Source organism: Egretta garzetta, unplaced genomic scaffold, assembly GCF_000687185.1.
Source record: "Egretta garzetta isolate BGI_Z169 unplaced genomic scaffold, ASM68718v1 scaffold179, whole genome shotgun sequence".
In the NCBI taxonomy this organism is placed as follows: Eukaryota; Metazoa; Chordata; class Aves; order Pelecaniformes; family Ardeidae; genus Egretta; species Egretta garzetta.
In genome coordinates this window covers 4,487,462-4,501,752 of record NW_009270001.1, presented here as the reverse complement: position 1 = coordinate 4,501,752, position 14,291 = coordinate 4,487,462, and the positions used below count along the sequence as shown (strand labels likewise).

The 14,291-nt window shown below is 40.0% G+C and overlaps 1 protein-coding gene across 5 annotated transcripts in view; it reads left to right on the top strand.

Annotated features, from left to right (window-relative positions):
• The window catches only part of PIK3C3 (phosphatidylinositol 3-kinase catalytic subunit type 3), an 80,800-nt gene that overhangs the window by 55,292 nt on the left and 11,217 nt on the right, over positions 1–14,291 (top strand). For all 5 annotated transcript variants that reach the window (XM_035903058.1, XM_035903054.1, XM_035903055.1 and 2 more), the window contains one exon: positions 1,933–2,023. In XM_035903058.1, the coding sequence (XP_035758951.1) occupies positions 1,933–2,023 (91 nt within the window). The remainder of the gene's footprint in view (positions 1–1,932; positions 2,024–14,291) is intronic.

Below are 14,291 nucleotides of genomic sequence, written 5' to 3'. Positions count from 1 at the left end.
GCAGCATTCCAGTCATGAGATGCATCCCACCACGTTTCTGTGATGGCGACTACATCATAGCCATCCTGCTGCACAATGGCTTCCAGCTCCTCCCGTTTGTTGCCCATGCTGCGTGCATTAGTGTAGATGCACTTGAGCTGGGCTATCGGTTTCACCCCCAGCAATGGGGTGACACCCCCAGGCTCCTTTCTAGTGAGCCTGTTTATATCCCCTCCCCCTTATGCTTCAAGTGCTTTTACTTTAAGCACCAAGAACCAAAAGACTTCACTGTGTGGAACAGAACCAGGTCTTAACTGGTATCTAGCAATGATGCCTAGACCTTTGAAATCTTTTCCAAACCTCCGTCACTTAAAAAACCCCAGTAACCTCTCGCATTACCTCATGTAGAGTATAGAGTAACCTCCTAAGCTCTTACCCTCTCTGTGGTTCACGAAGAAAAGGCATGCTGAGGCTCTGGACTCCTGGCTCAATTCAAAGGGAGGACTACCAGTGGAAGCTACTGGTGACCTAGGAAGAGGCTTGAGAGAATGTAGCTGTAAGATTTAGGCATGTTTAAAGTGAGATTTGCTTGTTTCAGGCAAGTAGAAAAAATTTTTGGTAAAACCTGTGGTGTCTGTTCCTGGTACCAAAGCAACTCGACCGCCAGATTTCTTAGGCAGATCTGAAACAAAATGGTAGTGTAATTTTTCTTTCTTTCCTTCAGTCTGTGATAAAAATAATTTTCCTCATTCCAGCCCCATGCTCCTGGTAAAGTGAAGCAGAACAGCTGAAACAAATTAGACACCGAAGATTCTGCCCAAACAGTTTATTTTGAATGCTTGTGCTCGAGTTAAAACTTATATTGGAATGTGTTAGGTAGTGCTAATTCCAGATAAGAATGAAGTGTCAAGCGTTTTTGATGGAATGGTGGTTTTCCAGAGAGACTTTTTGTTGAGCAGTATGTACTTCGTAAAATATTGCTATGAAGCAGTCCTTTTGTGTAGCTAAAATACCTTGTACTCCTTGCAGTTGTCAGCTTATATATATTCAGCAGCTTGCTAATAAACAAGTTTTGCTGCTAAGAATTCATTTTCTGTCATTTATGAAGCTCCTAGTGCTCTTAGCAAAGAAATATTTCAGATTTTGAAGTCAGTTACATACTTTATCTCTGAAAGGGACTAGATGTCTTTACTGAGGAAGGGAAGTTTCAGTTTATGTTGGACAGCTCAAAAATTATCCTTTCAAAAAGCAACTTACAGCTAATTTCCTGCAAGGGCAAAATGGTGTTTAAAAAATTCGTGAGTACTTCCAACAGCACGTTAACACTGAAAACTACACTCTGTCTTGTCTTTTTTAATGGTTATAAATGACATTTGTACTTCCTAAGTGTAGCGTGCCTACCAGTTTTATTGCAGCTTAACTGAGCAACTGCAGACTTGGATCTGGTTAAATTACTTATATTGTTATGGCAAAAGCCCTTGCAGCAACTTGAAAAATCATTTTTTGTAATTGTGAAGACTTCAGCTGTTTGAATGCTAATTTATATAATACTGCTATATCACTGATATCCTTTTTGATAAAAAATAACCTTTGAATCAATATTCTATCGTGTTTGACCTGCTAGAGGTAGAAAATGGCATTAAATCTTAAAATATATGAAATCACAGCTTATATTTGATGTGTCTCTGAATAAATATTCTGACCATTTTTAGAAAATTATAACAAAACCAGAGCAGCCGGTTTTGGCAGTTTGAGACAGTTTGAGGGTTAAACTTGCACTGCTAATATGAGGTGTCTTACATAAATATGTTCAACTAAAGTGTTAAGAGTACATCTCCCCTGAAGCATTACCAATTCACGCTAGGATGATGATGTGTTCTTAAATGAAGTTGTTTACAAAATGTCTTTTGTACAGTTTACAAAGTGTTTTACCTAATTTCCTTTTCTGTTTAGGTATTCCAACTTGATCTTGAACTTGTTTTCCCTCATGGTGGATGCCAACATTCCAGATATTGCTCTTGAACCTGACAAAACTGTAAAGAAGGTAACAGGAAAGCTTTCTCTGTCTTTCAGTAACCCAAGCTATCACGTCACGAAATTTTCAGTCATTTGTGACTTACTTGTAACTGTCCTGAAAATACTTGCTCCTGTTCCCTAAGTTTTGAGCAATTTCTAGAATCACTGAATATAAAGATAGGAGAATATACTTTTGAGATCACTTGGCACATGTGCCCATAAATACAGAATTGCTCTTTAGTGTCCATGCAGTAGTGCACAGTCTGCTCTAGCACTCTGTTCCAACTGGAATTTTAACATTCTGCAAAGAACAGTGACCCCACCTTATTAAACGTCTGATAAGTGACTGTATCATGAAAGATTGTTCCATCTAGTCTACAATCCTATAAGTCATGGTTGGTTTTATAAAAACAGTCTACTGGTAGATATAAAACCAGTCTGCTGAAGATTTAAAACTAGTAAACTGGTATATCTTCATCACAAAGAAATTCTTGTTTGTTCTGATGACAAACTCATGTCCCATAATTCTAACTTTGTCCCTTTGCACCAGCCTGAATCATTTTTCTACATCTGATGCTTTGTGATGTTGACATTAAAAATACTGGATAAATGTTCATCTAGATTTCATTACACTTACATTTTAGGCAAATGTTGGCTTTTTTATAACCTGATTTATAGTGAAGGGCTATCTATTTTAATTCCACAAAAGACTTTATGGAGCCTGTTTCTGATGGAAATCAGTTCAGTGTAATTTTTACTTGAGCAGTGGATTTTCCCTAAAATAGGTGGTTCTGCAGAGTTTTCAATATGCTATGAAAGCAGAGGTTCAGAATCTTTAATATTTCACGTTCTAACACAGTTCCCTTAAAGAAACCTAAATTGTGTCTCCAACCAAATCTTTCCTTTTGCCTGCAAGAATTCAAGCATTTCTATTCAGAGGCTCATGTAGCTATTCAATTTAATTTCCAGGAAGGCTGGCCTAGCCAGAGTGCTGTATTTTGTGGTAAAGATGACAGCCCCTTGCTTTTTTTCCTGAGAAAATGTCAGCTAATCCTTTTCCCATAACAATATTGGAACCTCACCTCTGTCCCTAAATGCCCCGCAAAGATTGAATAGATTACTCATGTAGACCATGGGAGACAGAGGCTTAAAGTAGAAAACCAAAACAGTTCAATACCTACCAAGTTTCGATGGAGTGACTACATCAATGGACAGGAGAAGATCTCTGGATGTCATCTATCTGGACTTCTGTAAGGCCTTTGACACGGTGCCCCACAACATACTTATCTTTAAATTCGAGAGATGTGGATTTGATGGGTGAACTGTTTGGTGAATGAGGAATTGGTTCGATGGTTACATCCAGAGGGTAGTAGTGGTCAGTGGCTCAAAGTCCAGATGGAGACTGGTGATAAGTGGTGCCCCTCAGGGGTCCGTATTGCGGCCAGTACTGTTTAATATCTTCATCAATGACATGTGCACTCTCAGCAAGTTTGCAGTCAACACCAACCTGAGTGGTGCCGTTGACTGCCAGAAAGACGGGTTGTCATCCAGAGGGACTGGGACAAACTCAAGAAATGGGCCCATATGAACCTCAACAAGGCCAAGTGCAGGGTCCTGCACCTGGGTTGGGACAACCCCCAGTATCAATACAGGCTGGGGGATGAAGGGATTGAGAGCAGCCCTGCCAAGAGGGACTTGGGGGTACTGATGGACGAAAAGCTGGACATGAGCCAGTAACGTGCTCTTGCAGCCCAGAAAGCCAACTGTATCCTGGGCCGCATCAAAAGAAGTGTGGCCAGCAGGTCGAGGGAGGTGACTGCCCCTCTGCTCTGCTCTGGTGAGACCTCACCTGGAGTGCTGCGTCCAACTCTGGAGCCCTCAGCACAGGAAGGGCATGGACCTGTTGGGAGCGGGTCCAGAGGAGGGCCACAAAAATAATCCGAGGGCTGGAGCACCTCTCCTGTGAAGAAACGGTGAGAGAGTTGGGGTTGTTCAGCCTGGAGAAGAGAAGGCTGCAGGGAGACCTTGCTGCGGCCTTTCACTACTTCAAGGGGGCTTATGAGAAATGTGGGGACAAGCTTTTTAGTAGGGCCTGTAGCGATAGGACAAGGGGTAATGGTTTTAAACTGAAAGAGAGTAGATTTAGACTAGATATAAGGAGGACTTTTTTTACCATGAGTGTGATGAAACACTGGGACAGGTTGCCTAGAGGGGTGGTAGATGCCCGATCCCTGGAAACATTCCAGATCAGGTTGGATGGGGCTCTGAGCAACCTGATGTAGTTGCCTCATTGCTGGGGAGTTGGACTGATGATCTTTAAAGTCCCTTCCAACCTAAACTATTCTAGCATTCTATGATTCTACGTTGTAGATGATGGTAGTAACTACATTTTTGTAGAGACCCTATTTTGAAGGAAGGGACCTTCCTAGCAGAAGGTTCTTTGCGAGCAGGGAAGGACTTGTGGGTGATGCGATGGTTGGAGGCCATCCTGGGCATAGTGATCATGAAATGATAGAGTTTTCAATTCTTGGAGAATAAGAAGGGTGGTCAGCAGAACTGCTACCTTGGATTTCTGGAGGGCAGACTTTGGCCTGTTTAGGGGCCTGATTGTGACAGAGTCCCTTGGGAGGGAGTCCTGAAGGGCAAAGGAGCCTAGGAAGGCTGGACATTCGTCAAGATGGAAATCCTAAAGGTGCAGGGGCAGGCCATCCCCATGTGTCAAAAGATGAGCTGTTAGGGAAGCAGACCAGCCTGGATGAACAGAGAACTTCGGCTGGAACTCCGAAAAAAAAAAAAAGAGAGTTTATGACCTTTGGCAAAAAAACCCCAGAAAACTCAGGAGGACTACAAGGATGTTGTGAGGTTATGCAAGGAGAAAACTTAATCTGATTACTGTAGTAACGGACAATAAAAATTGTTTCTATAAATACATTAGCAACAAAAGGAGGGATAAGGAGAATCTCCATCCTCTACTGGATGTGGAGGGAAATATAGTGACAGAGAATGAGGAAAAGGCTGAGGTACATAATGCCTTTTTTGCCTCAGTCTTTAATGGTAAGACCAGTTGTTCTCTGGGTACCCAGCCCCCTGAGCTGGAAGACAGGGATAGAGAGCAGAATGAAGTCCCCACAATGCAAGGGGAAATGGTTAGTGACCTGCTACAGCACTTAGAAACACGTAAGTATGGGGCCAGATGGGATCTACCCAAGGGTACTGAGGGAGCTGGCAGAAGTGCTCACCAACCCACTCTCCATCTTTATCATCACTCCTGGCTCACTGGGGAGGTCCCAGTTGACTGGAGGTTAGCAAATGTGACACCCATCTACAAGAAGGGTTGGAAGGAGGATCCAGGGAACTTACAGGTCTCTCAGGCTGACCTCGGTACCAGGGAAGGTTATGGAGCAGATCATCTTGAGTGCCATCACTCAGCACATACAGGACAACCAGGTGATCAGGCCCATTCAGCATGAGTTTATGAAAGGCAGGTCCTGCTTGACTAACCTGATCTCCTTCTATGAAAAGGTGATCTGCTTAGTGGATGAGGAAAAGGCTGTGGCTACCTGGACTTCAGTGGAGCCTTTGACACCATTTCCCACAGCATTCTTCTGGAAAAATTGGCTGCTCATGGCTTGGATGGGCATACACGTTGCTGGGTAAAAACCTGGCTGTATGGCCGGGCCCAAAGTGTGGTGAATGGAGTTAAATCCAGTTGGTGGCTGGTCACAAGTTGTGTTCCTCAGGGATCAGTACTGGGGCAAGTTCTGTTTAATATCTTTGCCAATGATCTGGATGAGGGGATCGAGTGCACCCTCAGTAAGTTTGCAGATGACACCAAATTGGGCAGGAGTGTTGATCTGCTGGTGGGGAGAAGGGCTCTGCAGAGGGACCTGGCCAGGCTGGATCCATGGGCCGAGGCCAGCTGTATGAGGTTCAACAAAGCTCAGTGCTGGGTCCTGCACTTGGGTCACAACAACCCCAGGCAACGCTACAGGCATGGGGAAGAGTGGCTGGAAAGCTGCCTGGTGGAAAAGGCCCTGGGGGTGCTGGTTGACAGCTGGCTGAATATGAGCCAGCAGTGTGCCCAAGTGGCCAAGAGGGCTAAGAGCATCCTGGCTTCTATCAGGACTGGCATGGCCAGCAGGAGCAGTGCAGTGATCATCCCCCTGACGTGGGCACTGGTGAGGCCGCACCTTGAATGCTGCGTTCAGTGTTGGGCCTCTCACTGCATGGACATGAAGGGGCTGGAGCGTGTCCAGAGAAGGGCAACAAAGCTGGTGAGGGGTCTGGAGCACAAGTCTGATGGGAAGCAGCTGAGGAAACTGGGGTTGTTCAGCCTGGAGAAGAGGAGGCTGAGGGGAGGCCTTATTGCTCCCTACAACTGCCAGACAACAGGGTGTAGCGAGGTCGGTGTTGGTTTCTTCTTCCAAGTAACAAGTGACAGGATGAGAGGCAATGGCCTCAAGTTGCAATTGGATATTGAGAAAAATTTCTTTACCAAAAGGGTTGTCAGGCACTGGAACGTGCTGCTCAGGGAAGGGGTCGAGTCCCCATCCCTGGAGGTATTTTAAAAGATGTCTAGATATGGTGCTTAGGGACATAGTTTAGTAGTTGGCTTGGCAGCGTTATGTTTATGGTTGGTCTCAATGACCTTAAAAGTCTTTTCCAACCTAAATGATTCTATGATTCTAACAGTATGCTTGCAGCATATGTGCATGAATTTTATCTTTTTATAAAGATGATATGTTTGGTTCTAGCTGCCTGCTGGAAAAATTGAGAGAAGTACTTTTTTTGTTGTGGGTTTTTGTTTGGTTGGTTGGTTGTTTTTTTGCAGAGTCTACAAATACATGCCAGGAGAAATTGAAGTTTGTATCTACAAGTAATGCAGGGGCTAATTTTGCGAAGTTTGTCATTGACTGTCGTAGTCATCAAGAGATCAAACTGATGGTTTCATTGTATTCCAGAAGTGCTGGTTCTTTCATGTGTGCAACATTAAGTTTGAGACTTGCTGCTTCTATTAATCTTACTCATCACTGACCAGAGTTCACTGTCGCTTGATGTGATAGTGTTCACTCTTGCCTTGAATGCTCTCTCATGAGCGCTGACATTTTTTCTCCAACTGAGTCTCCCAGTGTTCACTGCCAATTAATGTGCAGTATCCTTGTTTCTTATTAATATCTCGGCATCGTATTTTGTGTTGGTAAACTCTGTAGAAGCTCTGTCCAAGGGTATATTGCTTTCCGTAATTAATGATAATAGGATGTCAGGTTCTGTAAAATACTTGTAAGCGATTGTTTTATTGTAGGAACATTTGAGTGTTTCCAACACTTCTAAAACTCTCCTACTCTATATGAATTTCCCATACAATTTTATTGAAATAATAAATCAAGATAGAGAATTGAAAGCCAACGAGTCTTTTCTGCAGCTGTGAAGTATGTTACAGTTCACTGATGTACAATAGTTAAAAATCAAGATTATATAAAGCATGATTGAATTGTATCCAGTTGGAGATCATGGAAGGAAGCAAAATCTAAAAGGATGTTCTAAGAGTTGTGAATTAGTGTGGTTACTCCTAAATTCCCTTGCAAGATGTAAATAATAGTGCCTTCTTTGCATGAAAATAACATAAGCTTAGTTACTGTATGATGGATCACTGTTAGATCGAATGCAGCAATGAGTTACTGGGATACTGAGCTCTGACAATGCTGCAGCTTGGTGAACTGTGACTTCTACTGTCATGGTAGCTTCAAGTCTGTCTATTCACAGAGGCTTTAAAATGTGAAAAGAGCTGGAACTGAAGCAGTAAGGCAAGTATTTCTGATAAGGAATGCAAATCACTTTCATGTTTTTGAATGCTTTGAGAGGAAAAGATTTTACTTTCCCAAGTTCTGTAAATTCATTTACAGTGTGCTCATTCCTTTAAAAAAACCCTCAAAACCCACACAGTAAGGTATTAATCAGGAAGATGATCAAATTGTGTAGCTTGTTCATAAATATTTTCTTTGTAATTCATAGACTTTTCAGCTCTCCCCCAAGTATTGTTATTTTACATAAACTCTTTTTTTTTTTTTTTTTTTCTGACAGTTCAGCTGTTTTTTACCTCTTGTTAACTATTCAGGTTTGGTCCTTTTGGTTCAAAAATTGTTCTTTGAAAATACTCCTGGAATTTATGCAAAAGTAATACATCATAATGGAATCTCTAAAGAGCAGGTGTACAGAGGAACCTTCCATGCAGCAGTTGTTGACATGATCTACTGGATGCATGCAACTATGTTCAAAGCTGCTATGACAGTAATTGTTTTATTTAGTTCTCAATCTTTTATTTTACTTTTTTTGCTATATAACAGCAAATCAGCTGTAAATGGGCTAGGATCAGAATCCTCTTAACCCATTATAGAATGATGAATAGGTAATTTCTAATTTTTTTTTTTTTTAAAAATAACATGTTAGAAAGCTTGTTTTGGATATTAAACATCCATTAGCCTGTCTCAAATCAGTTATGAGCTTTATCAGTACTAATAAAAAAAGGAACAAGGTGTCTTGCATCTCTCGTGCTGAGTGGCAGATTTGTTCAGTCATTTAACAAGATAATACTGTACCTTGTTGTAGGAAAATTGAATAAATGCTTTCAGCATCTCAATTGATTTATATTTTTTTTCTTAAAGCTTTAAACAAAAAATCCATATATATTTCAACAGACTCAAATTAGCTAAAGATCCATTTTTGGACTGACCTGTAAAATTAAATTACCTTTGATGTGTGAGTCAATAGCCATTTCAACCGTGATATCACTTTCATGGTAGACAAAGGTGGAGATTTACAAATGTTTCTGTGTCTAAGAAGGCATCTTCCTTAACAGTGCAGGTGGACGTTCGTAGCCAGTGTTTGCCTTACCGGCGCTGTAGTAATACTTATTCTCTGTTTTGCAGAGCCCTCATTTTTGCGCTAGGGTCTGGTGAGCCAGTGAGGCTCTGGCCTCACAGAGGTAACTAAGTAGGTTACCTCTATCTAAATTCGGTGATAAATCAGAATACTAGTTTATGATTAAACCACAAGAAAACTATAGTAGGAGAAAAAAGAATAGTCTTGTTTTTAAACAGGGAATGCTTACTGAAGGGAATATTATACTGCAGTTATTTTGGCAACCAGTTCGTTTGGCATAAAGATACTGGATTTTTTCAGTAGGTGCGGCTCTACTGCTGCTACTGAGTAGGCAGAAATTATTCTAAAGATTATTTCTAAAGAAAGGTTTTTCTTTAACGGTCACAGTTTTAATTCCTCAAAGGGAAAGCATTGTGATGTTAGACGGTAGCTTAAGTTCCAATCTAATCTTTAGCTTCGCCAAGTGACATAATGTGTCCTCCTCAGTTCTGATAGGCAGGGATGTGCTTTATGTTGCAGGAAAGATCTGCCTGCTGGTGAAAAATACAGTAAAATGTAAAAACGTGTTAGCAAGTAAAGCCACCTTTGGAAATATTTTTGGTGTTCCCCTTTTCTAAACTTTCAGAAAGTAATCTACTGAGTTTTTAAGGCCAGAATGAGGGTTTAATTTTTGAAATTGTATACATATTCTAAATAAAAATAAAATTTGCATATACCATGATAATGATGGCTATGAGTAAAATAAATTGAAATAGAATAATGTCATTTTGTATGGCTTGATTTCTTGTGCTCTCTTTTGTCACTGCTTGTGATATATATATGTGTATTATAACAGGATGCTCACTGGTTAGATTGAAAAGATGGTTGGAAATCAGAAATCCTTGGACTTTATGCTCAGACAAATCAGGAAATGAAGTAAGATCATGAAAGAAAGTATTATGTTGGAACATCTCCACCTCAGTGAGGCATTGGATGATTTGAATTGTGATTTTTTTTTTCTTTTAATTTTTTTTAATTAAGAATATCAGACTGGTATGTTAAATGAGACTTTTTAGAGAAACATGAGTGCAGAGAGCAGTCTTAAGGAATATTGTTACTTACCTGAGGAACAAAAGGGAAGGCACAATCTGTCTAGCCGGAGACTGTTTTTGCCAAAATACCATCTACCTTCCAGTAACAGTGTTACATCCCAAGGAGCTAACTGGGAGAACGTGATTGCATAATCAAGCTTAAAATCTAACTGGAAGCATATTGTCTGGGTGTCATTTCTGTCCAATAGTTGTGCAATGTCTTGAGAGAAATATTTATCAAGTCAAGGCAAGATTGAAACAGCAGCTTGTGTCATGTACAACTTTCTGTAAAAATAAGTGTGGATTACACCTGTTCGACATCTTTTATGGCACAGGATGATGTAAGCTGAGCTGGGTGCTCTGTTCCTGTCATCTGTGAATGTACTTCCACATTCTTCTTGTGCAAAAGAGAGCAAACTCTACACAAACTGATTTTAGTTATTGAAGAAAGAATATGGTGTGGATATTTTCTTTTTTTAGTGTGAAAAGAATCAGAAACTCCCAGCGACTTCATTGACCAATGCAGACTTAAAGCATACCAAAATCTGATGGTACCTTTTTACTCACTTTGCATAACATTTGCTTTCAGGAATTAAATTGGTGCTGACCTTAATGATGCATTCTCACACCTAAAATTGGACTGAAAATGAGTTAGTCAGCATTGGCCTGAAAACAAAAAAAGCTCTGTTTGAAGTTTCACAATTGTTCTTTCAGAATGTGTAAAAAATAGTTTTTCAACCAGCTATCTACTTTAAGCATTTGTATTTAATATTACTAGATAAATTGGCCAGTAGCTTTCAGGTGTCAGAAAAGCTTGTTTTTGTGACTCACTTCCCTCACTCAAGTTTTGATCACTACTTTTCCCCATAGAAAAACCCAGAAAATGGTGATTACCAACTACACAAAATTGTCCCCATCCTCAGAACCATAGGGACCCTCTTCAAATTCTTGGTGTTTTGTTTAACAGCAAAATGTTTGTCAATTTTTGACCAAGAAAAGGTAACTGCAGAGCTTGAAATTAGTTGTCTCTTTTGTCCTTTCTTCTCCTTTTGTCCTCCCCATGGTATTTTATAAAGAAAATGATCGGTCTAGTGTGCTTCACCTCATGGTTCGTGACACTTTTTCCTACTGCAACCCTCTGATTTAGGCTTTTCTGAAAACCCACTTCGGCTCAAAAATGTCACAAAATGAAATTAAATTGAAAAGTAGCAGATTCGCCCCAGTTTGTCTCTCCCTTTCTCTGGCCTCTGAGGTAATTGCCTTTAAATTTTCCACTCTTCATTTATTCTTTTCCACTTCTCAGTTTTCAGAAGGGCTTGGCTGAAATCTCTTTATGTTGACTTGTCAATACATGACTGATAATAAAATGAAGATTTCACACACACATTTTATTTTTTTTTTTCTGACAGTGCTACTTGCTTTTTTATTTCCAGTACAGCTGCAACACTAATTGCTAGTTGTTGGGCTTTTTTAAATTAGCCAGCGCTATAAATTTAAGTAGTAATGACCAAAATCTGGAGTCAATTATATAGCTAGTTCTGCATAAGGAAGAGGTAGACCATCACTCCTCAGATGGAGCTAATGTATTCGGCATTGTCACCTCCTAAAAAAAAAAAAGCTTTTGATTTTTCTACAGGAAAGCCAGATGGTTTCTATCTGTCCTTCATAGCAAATTTGACCTTTAAATTAGAAAACATAAGGGACCAGTGATTCATTGGTGCACAAAGAACTCAGCAGGCACTAAAGGACAGTGTCCTAATTGACTGAGCTGTGTTTCAGATGCCCATTGATTAAAGAAAGTGCTGCAAAGATGCTGCAACTGTTTCCTTTACAGGCGAGGTTATTGTGAACATAGACGGCACAAATACCTGGCTTCCAGCAAGCAGTAGGTAAGTGCTGTTTGTGAAAGTAGCCCCATTCAGTTCTGTTAGTGTCTTTGGGTATGCACAGGAAAAGGCTAAATTCAAACCATTTAGCAGAGTGGAGAATTTTCTTCTTATAGAGTGTAACACTGAGGGCCCCCTCTGTTTCCAAGTCTGTGCAAACATTGACTAGGTCTCAACCCCTTTGATAAGAAAAAGAAAAGTGTTTGAAAACTAGCAAGAAGAGAGAGCAGACATACTTTGTTCCTTTTAAATGAAACATACCAAAGTAAAATGATTCCTGTTCTACAGGTAGAAAAGCTGAATCAGAGATACAATGTGACTACAAACCAGATGAAGAAAATGGCAAAATGAGCTAGTCTTTTTCTAAGACTGAGCTCATTTTGCCAGTTTCTTCATCTGGTTTTTAGTAAGACTCCCTGTGCTCTTTCCCCCTCTGCCCTCCCCAGTCAGTTATCCTTAATTGAGAGTTGCGTTCACAAGTTGGTGAAAGGGAAAAGACTTCTAATTTGGTGCTTGACATGCATTTTTAGGCAATGGATCTCTGTCCCGTTTCACCTGACTGAAAATGCAAGTATTTGTGAAAAGGTGGAGCTAGGAAACATTTCTGAGATTAACTAATGCCAAGAAGAAATGTGCTTTTATAGGAGAAATAAACTCAGTTTTCCTTGGTCAGACAGTCTTTGTTTCAGTATTTATATTTGCTTGCTGCTCTGGGGAGGTTTATTCTTTATAAAAGTGTCACATTGACATGGAGCTTATTTTGCCTAGGCAGACATTCATCTTTCTGTCCATTTGCGTAATGATGCTGCAGCTGCACACCCAGCTTTTCTGTTTCTAGGCTGTTCATTTCGCGTGTATATTAAATCATTTCAAAGTCAAAAAAAGATGGAATAAACATCACAACATGAACAGAGCATGAGAATGCTCCTGTTGCTTTGTATCACACAGTCTATTGGATTAGAAATTTTTGGCCAATATGATGAAATTCTGATCTGGAACAGTATCATCTTTGTGTACTGCAGCAGCTGAAACCCTTGTTTTCATGAAAGTTCAATTTAGAGATGTTCACTAACATATTTACTGGCTTCTATTAAAAAAAAAAAATAGAGAAGCCTACACGGGCTTGTTTAGCAACTGTGGTTTGTTCAAATCAAAGCCTTGAAAACAAAAGCTATTGTTGGAATAGTCTTTCAAATAAAACTGTTCATGCAAATAGAGCATCTGAGTAGTTTGTACAGTGAGTTGTTTGGACTGCAAGCAACAGGGAAAGCCAGAAAACCTTTTGCCGAAAAGGATGAAATGTGATAAGGGTTAAGCCAAGAATTTAATGCCAATTTTTGCTCATGAACATTGACTGCTTACTGTTGGTAATAATTATAAGGCGAAATATTAAAAACAATAATGAAAACCCCACTAAATATTGTTTTCTTCTTTGGCTATCGATTTTTGTCTGAGGGCACTTACATCCAGTGAGTATTACAACCCAATGAAAAAGGACACTGAAGTTTCTCTTAAATTGAAGTAGCTGACTTTGCAATGAGCAATCCCATATTGGAGTGATAAAATTATGTAGCTGGTAATCATAGAAAACACAAGCAGCTGTTGCTGGAAGAACAGCAGCCAGCAGTCTTTGGAATGGCTGACTTGCAAATAGTCTGAGAAGTAAACAGGATTGAGAAAGGGTCCTCAGATGTACATGTGATATGTTATCTCAGAAAGTATTGCTACCTTCTTCAGTAATTGTGGGAAACATCGCTACAGACATTCATGAAGTATGGATTTGGATACTGGCCTGATGTTTATAAAAGCTTCCTAAGAGTTTTTAAAAAGTCTATCTTAACCTTAAGCCTTAAGTACCTAATCTATTTGAGGTAATGTTTTAGCAGTGAGAAGGTGCTTGGTAGTAAAAAAGCAAAATTCTGGAGTTTAATACAAGGATAGCTATGGCCTACACTGTATAGTAGGTGAAAATTGAGGACAAAAAAAAAATAAAAAAAAATCCATACGAGACTGTTCTTTGGTGAGAGGGAAAGGGCAATCTTGTGGTTAAGGAGCAAAAAGCGTAAGTGAAAATCTTGGAACTTTGCAATGTAGTGCACTTACCTGCACTAGCACTGTCCCAACCAGGTTTGTGTATGATCTCTCAATCCTAAACCTGCCACGCTTCCAAGAATACAAAATACCGAAAGGGAGAAGGGTAAACCTGGAGATTCATTTGACTGAATGAAGAAAAGGGCCTGCCATTATCGCAGGCCTTTAACTGCAATTTTAATATGTAGATTAGGGTTTCCTTGAGTGTTTAATCTCCTCTTTATTTATACTGTACACAGCTTTGTGGGCCTGACTGGAAGTTTTCTATGAAATCAGCTTCATACAACCTGTTTGATATCGTTTTGAAACTGATAGTCTTTTTAGTTCTTCTTGAAGACACTCCAAGTGAAAGTGAAGTGCCAATTTACCA